The 15415-nt window shown below is 46.0% G+C and overlaps 1 protein-coding gene and 1 long non-coding RNA gene across 4 annotated transcripts in view; one reads left to right on the forward strand and one right to left on the reverse strand.

Moving 5' to 3' along the window:
* Positions 1-15415, forward strand: part of ABCC3 (ATP binding cassette subfamily C member 3) — a 100294-nt gene that overhangs the window by 80111 nt on the left and 4768 nt on the right. For 2 of the 3 annotated variants that reach the window (XM_006125098.4, XM_014574619.3), the window contains exons 24-29: positions 1997-2196; positions 2304-2430; positions 9779-9880; positions 11238-11384; positions 12121-12279; positions 14203-14369. In XM_006125098.4, the coding sequence (XP_006125160.2) occupies positions 1997-2196; positions 2304-2430; positions 9779-9880; positions 11238-11384; positions 12121-12279; positions 14203-14369 (902 nt within the window). Of the gene's footprint in view, positions 1-1996; positions 2197-2303; positions 2431-9778; positions 9881-11237; positions 11385-12120; positions 12280-14202; positions 14370-15415 lie in introns of those variants that run through there. The other variant, XM_014574621.3, reaches the window with a different exon arrangement.
* On the reverse strand, positions 11072-12934 carry LOC142819120 (uncharacterized). The gene is made up of 2 exons (XR_012896867.1): positions 12630-12934; positions 11072-12190 (listed from the first exon to the last, which is right to left on the reverse strand). It is a non-coding gene; the product is annotated as an uncharacterized LOC142819120 (long non-coding RNA).

Here is a 15415-nt window from a genome sequence, read left to right on the forward strand (position 1 = left end):
CAGCCCTCCCCCTCTTCCCTGGACCCGGCTGGCGGTTCCCGGGAGCTTGCCCGGGACCGCAAGAGGTGGGCACCCGCCTGGGCTAGTGCAGACATCGTGGACCTCGTCCACGATCTCCGCACTAGGCACAGGAAAGTGGCCGTCTAGGGCAGGAGAGCTGCCAGCCTGGCCACCCAGGAGCAGGTGTGCAAGAGAATCAAGGGGGTCCAGTGAGACCCCCGACCCTGAGCCCTGAGCTTACAGTGGCCGTCCTGGGTCAGACCAAAGGTCCATCTAGCCCAGTAGCCTGTCTGCCGACAGCGGCCAACCCTAGGGACCCTGGAGGGGATAGACCGAAGACAGTGACCAAGCCATTTGTCTCGTGCCATCCCTCTCCAGCCTTCCACAAGCCTTGGGAAGGGACACCACTCCTACCCCCTGGCTAATACCACTCCATGGACCCAACCTCCATGACTTGATCTCACGTCCCTTTAAACTCTGTTCTAGTTGTAGCCTTCACAGCCTCCTGCAGCAAGGAGTTCCACAGGTTGACTCTTTGCTTTGTGAAGAACAACTTTCTGTTACTAGTTTGAGGCCTGCTACCCATTCCTTTCCTTTGGTGTCCTCTAGTCCTTCTTTGGCTATGTCTAGACTGCAAGCCTCTTTCGAAAGAGGCTCTTTCGAAAGATACTTTCGAAAGAGCCTCTTTCGAAAGAGAGCGTCTAGACTGCACGTTGAACTTTCGAAAAAGCGGCTTGCTTTTTCGAAAGAAAGCATCCAGTGAGTCTGGATGCTCTCTTTCGAAGAAGCCCTATTTACATTGAAGAACGCCTTCTTTCGAAAGAAGAACTTTCGAAAGAAGGTGTTCTTCCTCGTAAAATGAGGTTTACCGCCATCGAAAGAAAAGCCGCGTTCTTTCGATTTAATTTCGAAAGAACGCGGCTGCAGTCTAGACGCAGGTGAGGTTTTTTCAAAAAAAGGCTACTTTTTTCGAAAAAACCCCTGAGTCTGGACACAGCCTACATGGGAACTAATGAAGAACTTTTCTGTATGCACCCTCTCCACCCCACTCATGCTTTTAGAGACCTCTATCCTGTCCGCCCTCTGTCTCCTCTTTTCTAAGCTGAAAAGTCCCAGTCTCTTTAGCCTCTCTTCATATGGGACCTGTTCCCAACCCCTGATCATTTTAGTTGCCCTCCCCTCTCCCAGCCTCTCTCTTCCCCTCTCCCACCTCCTTTTCCCAGTCTCCCCCAGTTTTGTTCAATAAAGACAGATTCCATTTTGGAAGACACGTTATCTTTCTTTTGTACATCAAGAAGAGGGGCTAGGGAAGGGTAAGTGGAAGGAGGTGAGGGAGGAATGGGGCACGAGCCCCCGATGGGGAGGACTGGGCTGGCTCTGCGGGCTTCTGGGGGTGGAAGCTCTCCTGCAGCCCCCCAATTGCCCCCTCTCCCCAGATGGCAGCCTGCGGCAAGTGCAGCCGGGCTGATGGCCGAGTAGCGTGATGTGCCCAGTGTGGGTAGTCCGGGCACTCCAAGGCAGGACTGCTTTGCAAGCGGGGCACCCTGAGAACTGTCTGTCCGGGGTGGGGGTCGGGACCCTTTAAGCACAGCCCTCGGCTAGCCTGAGAAAGCATCTCCACGCTCTAAGTTCTTCTCTGATGCCCTGCCGGCACTGCTTCCGGCCATCCTTAACCCCGGTTCAGGGTCCACTTAATGTGGACATGCTAGTTCGAATTAGCAAAACGCTAATTCGAACTAGTTTTTTAGTCTGGATCCGTTAGTTCAAATTAGCTTAGTTCAAATTAACTAATTCGAACTAAGTTAGTTCGAATTAACGTTGTAGTGTAGACGTACCCTCAGAGAGTGACCATGTCAATGTTACCATTTAAGTAGCCATGGTTAATCACTCTTATTTTTTTCCATTAGTATTAACATTAGTATTTCAGATGCAATTTTTTTATTTCCTTAGTTTGACTAAATGACTAATATTTCTTTTGTGTGTTTCATGATGACAGCGGTTCTATGTGGCTACCTCTCGCCAGTTAAAGCGCCTGGAATCTGTTAGCAGATCCCCCATATATTCCCATTTTTCGGAAACAATCACAGGGACCAGTGTCATCCGAGCCTACGGTAGAGGAAATTCCTTTATACTCTTAAATGACGTGAAAGTGGATGAAAACCAGAAAAGTTATTATCCTAGCATTGTTTCCAACAGGTAAAACCCACGCCGAATTTAATACCTCAGTCTGGCTGAAGCCAGCACATCTTTCCATACTCCTTCGAGGGATCATTTAATAAACCTTCCGTTTGCTTATGTAACAGGTGGCTGGGTATTCGCATTGAATTAATAGGAAACTGTGTTGTCCTGTTTGCTGCTCTCTTTGCTGTGTTAGGCAAAAACAGCCTGAATGCTGGTCTGGTAGGACTGTCAGTATCATACGCATTACAGGTGTGTATAATCTTGCTATGGCATGTTATCATAGAACACTAGAACTGGAAGGGACCTCGAGAGGTCATCAAGTCCTGTCCCCCTGCCCTCACGGCAGGACCAAGCACCATCTAGATCGTGGGTTCCCAAACTGGGGGGTTGAAGAAATTCCAGGGGGGGCGTGAGGCATGTTTTCTGGCCCCAGTCAAGTGTGTTTTTTGGGGGGGAGGGTTGTTATGTTTTTTTTGGCTCTACAAGTTTTGCTGCTGTTGGGAGCAGGGGAGGGGCGTGCGTGTTTCTCAAAAATCAAAAAGGGGGTGTGATGCCAAAAAGTTTGGGAATCACTGATCTGGATCATCCCTGATCGATGTCTGTCTAACCTGCTCTTACATATCTCCAATGATGGAGATTCTACAATCTCCCTAGGCAATTTATCCCAGTGTTTAACCACCCTGGGTATATCTACACTAGCTCGTTAATTCGAGCTAGGTAGGCAAATGAGGCGACTGGAGTTGCAAATGAAGCCCGGGATTTAAATATCCCGGGCTTTATTTGCATGTTCCTGTCCGGTCGCCATTTTGAAATTTCACTAGCCCGAACTCACGGCCGCGCGGCTACACGTGCCAGTGAAACGTTAATTCAAACTAAGTCCTTAGTTCAAATTAACTGTTACACCTCGTGGAATGAGGAGTAATACTTAATTTGAACTAAGGACTTAGTTCAAATTAACATTTCACTGGTGCGTGTAGCCGCACGGCAGTGAGTTCAGGCTAGTGAAATTTCAAAATGGTGACCGGACAGGAACATGCAAATAAAGCCCAGGATATTATCCTGGGCTTCATTTGCAACTCCAGTCGCCTCATTTGCCTACCTAGCTCGAATTAATCAGCTAGGGTAGACATACCCCCTGAGAGTTAGGAAATTTTTCCTAATGTCCAACCTAAACCTCCCTACTGCAGTTTAGGCCTATTTTGCTGAATAGCCACTCATACAAGGCATTATTAAATGACCAAAGTTTAATAAGCACTCATAAAACCCAGAATTAATAGGTCAATAGTGCTGTTTCGGTTTATAATAGTAATAGTTTACATACACCCATAAAGCATGCCCAGGTGCTACATGAATACATACAGTATATAGGATTTGCTTCCTCCACCAGTGTAATGCAGTCACCTTTAGGATGGACCAGTCATGATTTAATAGCCCACAGCAACATTGCAAAGATATGAAGGGAAGAAGAGCATCTTACTCAGATGAAGGTCCATAGAGAATTTAGGTAGGCAGAATACACTGCACTGCCCAAACTTCCTAATGAATGTCTATGCTCTCTGGTTAGATCTTTACATGCCTGTTTTTGAGACTGTGTTATCCCAGCATGCTCTTGAGGAGATGAGCTTATTTCTGGATCACTACTTTTGGTTTTGGACTGTTGAAGGAGATCTGCACTTTTCTTGTCCAGACATGGGGTTAGGCAGCCAAATGCGCAGGAATTGGAGGCAGACTGAAAGGTTTGCTTGATCTATTGAAATATTATGTGGTGTACAGACTGTATATAGTGTAATTGTCCCTGTCTGCCTTTCTGTAGTTATACAGTACTCTTGGGCAAGTGGGCACCTATAGTAATTGCTATTTGGTGACAATCTGGTGATGCTGTCTGTGAATTAAATTTTCAATGACCCTGCAAGTGGCTGGTAAGGAACCTAGCTGAGACTGGGGTGGGGGCGGTTGTCTACACTGCACCCATAGCTCGAAATAAGCTATGCAATTTGAGCTACACAAATTGTGTAGCTTATTTCGAGTTAATTTAGAAATAGCTGTCTACACAGCGCCAAATTTTGAAATAGACCTCTATTTCGCAATGTCCCTTACTCCTCGTGAAACGAGGTTTACAGGGACATCGGAATAGAGAGCCTGTTATATTTTTAAGTAACAGGCTTACTCAAAAGGTGTACAATAGCTATTTTAGGATCCTGGAATTATCTCAAAATAGCTCCACAGCGTACACATAGCCCAGGGGAATAGCCCTGGTTCCAGCAGGCAGGTTGAAAAGTTGCTGGTTGCATAGAATCATGTTGAAGGTGTAATTCATTATGGGAGGCCCAGTTTGCAAGTTCTATTTCACTCTGATGAGATTCTCTGTAGATCCAGCTTGAATGGTGACAATTAACATCTCCATCATAGATGGAGGGATGGTAGAGGAGGAGCAGGCATGAAACCCACCACATATGTGGCAGGAGAAGGTATCCCCAGACAGTGCTGTCACACACCTGACCAACATCACTAAAGCAGACCAAAGACAAAATATTCAAGGTGTAAATCAAAAAAGAGTGGCATCAACACAGGCAATCTTCAGCTTCGTTTGAGCTGTGGAAATAAGGAAAGCCTGTCTGTTTGAGAGTGATAGCACCAGAATTTCTACAACATCTTGGGAAAATAAGTCAGTGCTGGTTGTCCATCTTCACTTCTATGTCACGCTCTTCAAGAGAAGACAAAGATGGGAGGTGCCTGTTTTTGATCTTACAACAGGTTATGACATCATTTGGCACACTGGTCTGCTATACAAGATGGAGAGGGTCCTTTCTAGATGAGTCGTCATGGCAACTGAACAGATGGCTCTGAAGCGGACATTTTTAGCTGGCTGTGGGCCACAAAATCTGCCTCTGGAGATTCCAGGAAAAAACAGACTCCTGCCAGTATTAGTGCTGGCATCAACTGTGTTTAACGTATTCACTAGTAATCTACTGAACGTATTCACCAGGGGTGTGTCTAGACTACATGTCTCCGTCGACGGAGGCATGTAGATTAGCCAGATCGGCAGAGGAAAATGAAGCTGCGATTAAAATAATCGCGGCTTCATTTAAATTTAAATGGCTGCCCCGCTCTGCCGATCAGCTGTTTGTCGGCAGATCGGGGCAGTCTGGACGCGACGCGCCAACAAAGAAGCCTTTCTTGATCGGCACAGGTATGCCTCGTGAAACCAGGTTTACCTGTGCCGATCAAGAAAGGCTTCTTTGTCGGCGCGTCGCGTCCAGACTGCCCCGATCTGCCGACAAACAGCTGATCGGCAGAGCGGGGCAGCCATTTAAATTTAAATGAAGCCGCGATTATTTTAATCGCGGCTTCATTTCCCTCTGCCGATCTGGCTAATCTACATGCCTCCGTCAACGGAGGCATGTAGTTTAGACGTACCCCAGTAATCTACTGAACGTCATCTCTAGGCAGCTCATGGACACTGACTGTATCTGCTTGGCCTTGAAAGGTCTGAGACATTCAAAATATTGAAAAGAAGCTGACGGCCATAGGTGACTCTTGCAAGAAATGGAGACTGAAACCAAGTACGTGAAGACTGTCTCAATGTGTTTCCATGTACACATTGCTCAGAGCCAACTTGAGCTTAATATTTTTTTGAATGGTCAGTGGTTAGCTGCCAGTCCAAAGCCAGTGTACTTAAGGGTCACTATAGATCACACAGTGACCTACACATACCATCTCACTAATGTAGCTGAAAAAAAGATCAAGAGCAGAAACAGTCTCCTGAATAAACTGTGGGGGTTCACCTGGGAAGTCAGTCGGCAAACGCTGCATAGTTTGGGGCTTGTTCTCTGCCATTCAGTTGTCAAATATTGTTTTCTGGTTTAATTAAACTCCGCCCATGCTAGCCAAGAAGACATGCAACTTAATCATATTGTAAGATGTAGAGGCATGTTGAGTCCAACAAAACTTGTTACCCGTCGTCCTCAATATTTCTCCACCCAATAGCTTGTCTTAGAACACACCCAATAATCTGATCACCAAGATACAGCAAATTCCAAACATGCCACTGTTCAGGATACATGGCATGCGCCCCACCACTGACATAGCAGAAATCCTCCCTGGGCAGCGCTGCCCATTCTCCCTCCAGCTGAGAACATCTATGAGACCAGCAGAATGGGAGAGAGCCTCTGCTCTCAACATCATCATTAGGCAGGATGAACCCACCTTTGGAGCCAGCTGAACAATTTCAGGTGTCGTGGGGTTTGCAGTGCCAACCCCAGCCTTGCTTAGGGCCTCCAGTACGGCCCATGGTGCATCTCTGGTGCAAAGTAGGAGCCGCACAGGTGCTAGATGTTTGCTCTTTGGGGGTCCCCGGTGGTCTTTCCAGGCTGAGCACTGCTGACTCAGAAGTTGTTTATTGGCTCAAGATGATTTAACTGTTTCCCACTGTTCCCCTTTAATCCTCACCACCACATACACTGTACTTCCCAGTCTGGAAGGATACTAGGCGTAAGGCCCCTGCTTTTGCTATGAGATTTGTAGCGCCTATGGGTGTGTCTAGACTACAGAGTTTTGTCGACAAAAGTAGACTTTTGTCGACAAAACTATTCCTGCGTCTACACTACCGCTGAGTTCTGTCGACATAACGTCGACAGAACTCAGCAGTTTTGTCGACGCTGGTAAACCTCATTTTACGAGGCATAACGCCTTCTGTCGACAGAGTTCTGTCGACAGAAGGTGTTATTGCATATAGGATTGTGTCTAGACTACAGGGTTTTGTCAACAAAGCAGCTTGCTTTGTCGACAGAACTGAATGTAGTCTAGACGCTCTATGTCGACAGAAGTTTTGTCGACAGATACGGTCGACAAAACTTCTGTCGACAAAACCCTGTAGTCTAGACGTACCCTATGAGTGGTCAGGACTTTTAGGCCTCCTCTGCAAACGAATGCTGCTAGACTCACTACTGGTTCAGAAGAAAGGGGGCCATTTACTGAATCACAAGCACAGAGATGATGGAATTACAGCCCTAGGTTCTCTGACAGTTCTAGCTGGATCTTAAACACCTTGGCTGCGTCTAGATTGGCATGATTTTCCGGAAATGCTTTTAACGGAAAAGTTTTCCGTTAAAAGTATTTTCGGAACAGAGCGTCTAGATTGGCACTTTTTGCGGAAAAGCGTCTGTGGCCAATCTAGTCGCTCTGTTCCGCAAAAAAGCCCCGATCACCATTTTCGCCATCGGGGCTTTTTTGCAGAAAACGAATCTGAGCTGTCTACACTGGCCCTTTTGCACAAAAGCTTTGCGTAAAAGGGACTTCTGCCTGAACGGGAGCAGAATAGTATTTCCGCAAGAAGCACTGATTTCTTACAGTAGGAAGTCAGTGCTTTTGCGGAAATTCAAGCGGCCAGTGTAGACAGCTGGCAAGTTTTTCCGGAAAAGCGGCTGATTTTCCGGAAAAACTGGCCAGTCTAGACACAGCCCCTGAATATATATACCAATAATTACTGCTTGCCTCTGATAGGTAATTATGTGGGTCTCATTACTGTAGTATCTGAGTACTGCCTAGTCTTTAATGTATTTGTCCTCTTAGTGCCCATAAGGCAAGGGTAGTGCTAATATCCCTGTTTTACAGATAGGAAATGGAGGCATGGAGAACCAAAGTGACTCACCTAAGATCATCCAGGGGAGTTTGTGGCAGAGCAGTGGACTGACCCTAGGTCTCTCAAGTCCCAAGCTAGTGCACTAACCACTGCTAGTGCACTGACCAGATTTACTCACCAGTAAATACTTATCCCTTTTAATCTTTCATCTCTTAATGAAGATGTCATTGAATGTTTCTCTCAAAAAAGAGAACAGGAGAAAAGACAAATGAACATAAAAGTGAAGGAAAAAAAAGGAGGGGTAGGGCATGGAGAGCACTGCCATGGTTTCCATCCTCTGAGGGAGCAAGCCAAGATTTCTAAACAGTTTGACCAAATCTCTTTTCTTTAAAAGAGACAAGTCAGATGCTAAGATCGTCAGGTACAGGCCTCCAAGAAACTGCAGATTTACAAAATGTCTCCATTCTGATGGCACTGGATTGCCTTCTGAGAATGCAGCAGGTTCAATGTTCACATACAAGGTTCCTCAAAATGCTGCAGATTTAACCAACAAAAGTAAGTGTATAGTGATAGGCAGGGCTTGACAAGCGGCGGCGAGCCCCGCTCACCAGTTTGGCACGCTGCGTATGCACAGACTGCGCTGCACATGCACTGATCACATTGCAGCGCTGTGCTGGGCTAAAATCTACTCGCCATGGGCAAGTAGATTGCCCTAATTATCGATTGCCATAGGTGTCATAAGGAAGAGGGAGAAAACTTGTTCATTTTGGCCTCTGAGGATAGAACAAGAACCAATGGGCTTAAACTGCAGCAAGGGAGGTTTAGGTTGGACATTAGGAAAAAGTTCCTAACTGTCAGGGTGGTCAAACACTGGAATAAATTGCCCAGGGAGGTTGTGGAATCTCCATCTCTGGAGATATTTAAGAGTAGGTTAGATAAATGTCTATCAGGGATGGTCTAGACAGTATTTGGTCCTGCCATGAGGGCAGGGGACTGGACTCAATGACCTCTCGAGGTCCCTTCCAGTCATAGTATTCTATGATTCTGTGATTCTATGATCCGTAGGTTTGGCCCTACTGCTTGAATGGCCATCCTGGCTACTACCAAAGGAAGACTGGCCAAGATTGAATATGCTTTTCTGTAACTACTACTTATTTACAGGTCTCAATGTTGGGGCCCCATTGTGCTAGGCACTATACTTATGCATAGTAAGGGACTGTCCCTGCCCCCAAAAGTTTGCTGTCTGAATAGATAGATAATAGGAGAGAAAAATGAAGTAATATTGTCCCCATATTAGGGATAGGGAACTGAGGGATAGAGAGACTAAGCAATTTAGGCTTCTAAGCCTTCTAAATTCCATTGATTTCAGTTGACATTAGGAGCCAAAGTAACTTTATGGGTTTTACCTTACATGATGACTTAATCAAGGTCACAAAGCAAGTCTGTGGAAGAGATGGGAACTGATCCCATGTCTTCTGAGGGTACGGCTACACTGTGTTTTATTTTTCGGAAGAGATATCTAAATAGTGCTCATTTGCATAGCTTCTTCCGTTTTTTATCCCGAAAGAAACTTTTTTGCCATTTGGCCTAATCTATACGGGGTCAACTGTCGGAAAAACACCCTCTTTTGAAAACCCCTGTAAAATTAGTTTTACGAGGAAGAAGGGGGCTTTCGAAAGAGGCGGGTTTTCCGACATTTGGCCCTGTGTAGATGGAGCCAAATGGTGAAAAAGGCTCTTCTGGGGAAAAAATGGAAGATATGCAAATGCGAGTGCTATTTGCATACCTCTTCCAAAAAGTGAAACTGTGTAACAGTACCTTGAGTCCCATAACTCCTCTTTAAACATCTTGCCCTGTGGCTTGTATTATTCTTAACATAAAACTAATTATTGATATTGTCATTCAAGATGTAACTGTAGAAACAATATACAACAGAGAGGTATTATAAACAGCATTTTATAAAGCATGCTTTTGCTGTTCTCCAAGGGGTAATTTTTGACTCTTTGTATTGTCCAGGTGACAATGTCTCTGAATTGGATGGTGCGGATGACTTCGGACCTAGAAACCAATATTGTGGCAGTTGAAAGAGTGAAAGAGTATTCAGAAACTGAGACGGAGGTTAGCTGCTAAACTGTTTACAATCAACATGTTATTCTCAGAGATCCATAGATTTCCATTTGTTTCTTTCAGCAGAGGAGGACCCTTTTCTGAGGACCTGACAGTTAACCTGGATAAATATGTTCTAGATCGGTGGTGGGCAACCTGCGATCTGAGAGCTGCATGCAGCTCATTGGGGTTCTGTGTGCAGCCCGTAGACATTTTGTTTATATTGCCCATGCATAGTGTTACCAGATCCTGATGGTTTTCATCCACCTAGTTTTTTCCTATCAGGATAGCTAAAGTGACATGCATGTAAAGCCAGGGCATGTGAAGTGAGGTGCATGCTGATTACGTGCAGTTAAAGCACTGCTACAGTTCAGGAGACACATCCCCACAAATTCTAGGCACACAAGCACAGTTAGCAAAACTACACTATCCTGGGAGACCGTCTTGTTACAACAATTGTGCAGCCCATGGAGGGCGACTCATGTGGTCCACTCACTAGCCTACGTTGTCCCTCGCTGTTCTAGATGCTAGTTTGGGTTTGTTTGTACTACCCAATAGCATGGTTGATGCTAAACACAATGGGGAGAAACTCCACAAGTCAATGGAATTTTTTTCAGCAACTTGGCCCATAGGCTGCATCTGCATATAATATTGTTAACACGTTGTTCTTAACTTTGTAAGCAGGCCTATAATGTAGCTCTGGCTTTTCACAGATTCTTTTCTTAATCACCGTATCTGCTTCTCCTGCCTCTCATATTTTGTTCAGAAGCACACCTCAGTCTTCTGTCCCCAGTGCTAGCAGCTGAGGCAGTATGCAGTTGCTCCGAGCTTTTCATGAAACTGACATAAACACAGTTGTGCAGCTTGGTAGATAAAAGGATATGCCTGGAAATAGGTTGCTCTGTGGACCTACTGGGCTTGATTCTTTGTGATTCAGAGGAATGGAAGGTTTAGGGGATGCAGAACGAGAGAAGGGCTTGAAAGTGAGGTGGTTGAACTTGATACAGGTAGCAGAGAGGAGGAAGCTAAACAAGACACACATGAGAGCAGTATGGATCAGATGCTCATCTGGTGTAAAATACCACAGCTCTGTTGAAGTCAGTAGAGTGACATCGACTTACACCAGCTGAGGTCCAGTCCAATGTGCTGATATATTTCTATGCACCAAAACTATAAGGACCAGACCAGAGGCAAGTGAAGGAATCTGCTTTTTCTGGCTTTTTATTCCACTACTTCAAATAATAAGCAGATAGAAGGGTATTCGCCTCCTGGAGAGATTTTGGTAACCCAAAAAGTTTTAACATTTTAATTGCAGTCTGCAGCTTTTAAACCCTTAAGGGAATTATTTCTCACTATTGTTCTCCGTTAGGCTCCCTGGACAATTGAAGACAAAAAGCCACCAGAAGACTGGCCAACGCAGGGGGAGGTGGAGTTTGCTGACTACTCAGTAAGATATAGGAAAGGCCTGGATCTGGTGCTGAAAGACCTCAGCCTCAGAGTGGAAGGTGGAGAAAAGGTACAGTCCAGCCATTTCTCATATATGAATCGGTTGCTGATGTTACACGTGGGATTTGCAATAACTAACGCAGATGGGCTGGATTCTCGTTAGCGCTAAATTGGCGCAGCCTCGTTTACCCCAGCTGATAATCTGGTCTGATATGTTTACGGTGGCTCAGAAACGTCTTTTAAAGCTGCTATCATCACTGTCTCTGTTGTGGAATGGAGTTAGGAATGGACCATCCTCCTTCACTGAATAGAGCTATTCCAGTCAATTCCTGTGTCTGACTCTTCTTGGGCAACTCTTAACATAGATGGAGGTGATCCTTTTGCCAGAATGCCTCCGTTCTTCTCATCCAGGCATCTAGTAAAGGCTTTATCCTGTAGGCTTCATTCCTTTTTGGTATATTTAAGTGCTGGGCTTTGCATGATGTTCCCCAAGGAATCTATTTTGGTTATAAAGAGGAATAGTCCTAGAGCTAAGCATCCAGAATGGGAGCCCCCATTAGATGTGAGAATATATATATTGCATAATTACATCCTCAAATTCATATATTATGTACATGTTTATACTTGATATACCTCAGATGCTGAGAATTATTTGAGACATGATGTGAGGACCATTAGGGAATGAGGAAGATCACAGTGAGGTTATTTTCTCACTTAGTATCAGATCTTGTATAATTGCTCCTTCAATAAAGCTAATACCCATTTATAAATGTGCTCTGTTCCCTATTTTCCAATATATGTTTTAGATTGGAATTGTTGGAAGAACTGGAGCTGGGAAGTCTTCCATGACCCTCTGCCTCTTTAGGATTTTGGAAGCTGCAAAGGGAGAAATTAAAATAGATGGTGTGAGAATTTCAGAGATTGGCCTTCATGACCTACGATCCAAGATAACAATTATTCCTCAGGTAAGTCAGTGCCTCTTTGAGCATCTGTTACCCTATCACCAGGATCCACCCCGAGTTCAGGTGGGAAGTCATCCTGCGGCCGGGGTTTTCCCCGCGAGGCCGCCCCAATTACTATATATATATCTAGGTGCAAACCTAATCTGACTCGCTTACTTGCCGGGGATCGGGGAGAGGGCTCAGGCCCTCCATCTCTCTGAGCCCTGACCCAGGGCCCTAAGGCAGGGACACTATTCGCTTACCACTTGAGGGGGCTGAGACCCCTAAACCCTCCACTCACGGGGACCACGGCCCTGCCCTGGGTCACTTCTTCCTGTTCAAAGTTTGGTTCCCCAGCGTGGGGATAGACTCACCGCTGGCCGCCTTCTCGGGGTTGGACAACTGCAGCTGCTCCCCACTGATCCGCCTCTGCGGAGGAGTGGAGGGACGTTCTCGTTCCCGGTCGCTCCCCCGCCCCCCTTGTCTTCCTGCCCCCGGCCCTTTTGAAAGGGCCGCAACTCGGCGTCTCCGGCTGGCCCCGCCCCCTTGCGCGCCGTCCCGTTCCCCGGGCGCTCCCGGATGACGTCACGAGAGACATCCTCGTGGCGCGTCTGCCCGGGCCGCCGGTCTCTGGCTGCGGCTGCCATAGCCGCGAGCGGCACGGCCCCGGCGTTCTCCGCGGCCGACCTGCTGCCGTCCGTCGCCCCTCCCGTGTTTATGTCAGTGCGGGGCAGTACGGCTGGGCCGTCTGAGATGCTGTGACGGGGCATAATAAAGGCTCTGAACTCTTAGTAACTTAGCAAACACCAAATTACTACATAATGTATCCCCAGAGGAAAGCCTCTTGCTCTGACCACAAAATCAGTAATTGATACTTGCATATCCACATCTCCAGAAGAACCAAGTTGCTCAGACATAACTGTTTTACAACAGTACTAGCTGTGAAAGAGGACTATTGCATAATAAGTGTTCCCAATTGGACTTTTCAAAAGTAAACAAAGTAATTGGTCCTAACTTCACCCCATGATTAGGGCTCATAAACTCACCAGAAAGAACAGAGGAAGGGTAAGATATTTGTAAGTGGGTCTCATTTAATTTGACCCTTTTAATGGCTACGTTGTTTCAAAGTTTATTCATATTAACGTGATGTTATTACTAGCATAATTATCCAGCATCACTCAGGTCTTTCACTGTGATAAGGGTTTTTTAAAATAAAAGAAAAATGTATACGCTTTATTTAATAGATTGTATAGGGCAGGAGGTTGGGTGGTGTGGGGAGGCAGAGAGTGGGGGGTTTAGGGTGCGGTGCAGGAGTGCAGCAGTTAGGTTAGGGGTTTGCAGGCTCAGGGCAGGGAATGGGGTGCAGGACTCTAGGCAGGGGGCTGGGAAGTGTGGGGGTGGAGGGCTCAGGGTAGGGGACTGGATGCAGGAGTCAGGGCAGGGGCTTGTGTGTGGTAGGCGGTTCAGGGCAGGGGGTGGGGAGTGCAGGAGTCAAGGTAGGGGGGTTGGATCTGGGGAGGCTCAGGACAGGGGGTGTGGGTGCAGGAGTGAGGGCAGTGGCTTGAAGGGGCAAGGGGCTCAGGTCAGGGGGTGGAGGGCTGAAGTCAGGGCAGGGGGCTGGGAAGTGTGGAGGGGCTCAGGGTAGGGGGTTGAGTGTAGGGGCCCTTAGGGCACGGAGTGGGTCGTGCAGGAGTCTGTGCAGGAGATTGGTTATTTGACAGGTCTTCACTAGATCCACTAAATCAACTGCCAGTGGATTGATTTCAGAGCATCCATCCAGGTTATCATGTAGATGTGGGCCTAGCATATAGGGACCCTGATCTTAGATTGATCCTGTAGATGCTACCATGATGCAACTACTAATGAACTGGGATACCTTAAAGCAGATAACTCTGAAATGTTAACACTTGAAGTTCTTGTCTAAAGAAAATGGGTTTATTGATCCAGGATCCTGTTCTTTTTTCTGGAACACTGAGAATGAATTTGGATCCATTTAATAAATACTCGGAGGACGATATATGGAGAGCTCTTGAGCTGTCGCACTTGAAGAAGTTTGTCAGCAGTCAGTCAGCTACACTGAATTACGAATGCTCAGAAGGGGGAGAAAATCTCAGGTAATGAGTGTCCTGACACAGAAGAGAACCACTTGGGGCTTTGATGTGGTAAGAGAACCACTTGGGGCTTTGATGTGGTAAGAGATACCAGTTCTCTGCTGCAGGCACCATTGAGCCCATGAATAATGCTTGAGCATGTGATTAAGGGCTGTGCTGAGTCAGGGCCTTTATCTTCAGGGGCTCTGTTCAAGGAAAGAGTACAAAGGAGAGCTCAGTAACGTAAACGGTTGTGATTGTCAGAGAGAAGATAAAACGTTGACTCACGATGCACTATTGCAGCCAATGACTGAATGTGTGGTGGAAACTCCTCTTCCTTATAATTCTCAAAGGTATAGTCTTTGGGGCAAGGTTGAGATCCAGTGGTGAGGCCTTTGGGGAAAGGCTTGTGCTCTCATTATACCTGTTTTTCTGTATACGTAAGACTCCAGTCTCCAGAGATGTCAATCTAGCTCCTTTTATAAACCCACAAGTCACTATAACAAAGTTCCTTTGGTATATATGGTTGTGACAATTTTCTTCCACTATTTGATCTGAGGAAGTGGGTCTGGTCCACGAAAGCTCATCACCTAATAAGCCATCTTGTTAGTCTTTAAAGTGCTACATAGTCCTGTTTTTTATTATAACAAAGTTCATGACTCTAACCTGTTCTAATTGGCCATTTTGACTTGTGGGTTGTTTTGCTAGTGCCAAACTTGATGAAAGTGCCTGTGGGGATGGACTGTAGGATAGCAACTGCAGCTTGTTGCACTTCTTAAAATCCACTAGTGGGCCTTTTGCATAACATCCATTGCTACCTCTGGTCATTCAGAGCCAGGAAGGAAGTGATGCTCACTATTATTTGTAGTATGGTACTTGGCAAATAAGGAGATGTGTTAGAGCTGGTTGAACAATGCTGTTTATTCATCAGATAAATTATCTGATGACTTTTCTTTTATTTTCCACCTTTTTTGTACAAGCTGTACAAGTAATTAAATAATATTTGCCAAAAACGTTAATTTGTCTAATAACTTTAGCTTGTCAGCAACCAGTTCTAGCATGTGTGTTAG

This window comes from Pelodiscus sinensis, chromosome 20 (assembly GCF_049634645.1).
Source record: "Pelodiscus sinensis isolate JC-2024 chromosome 20, ASM4963464v1, whole genome shotgun sequence".
NCBI lineage: Eukaryota > Metazoa > Chordata > Testudines > Trionychidae > Pelodiscus > Pelodiscus sinensis.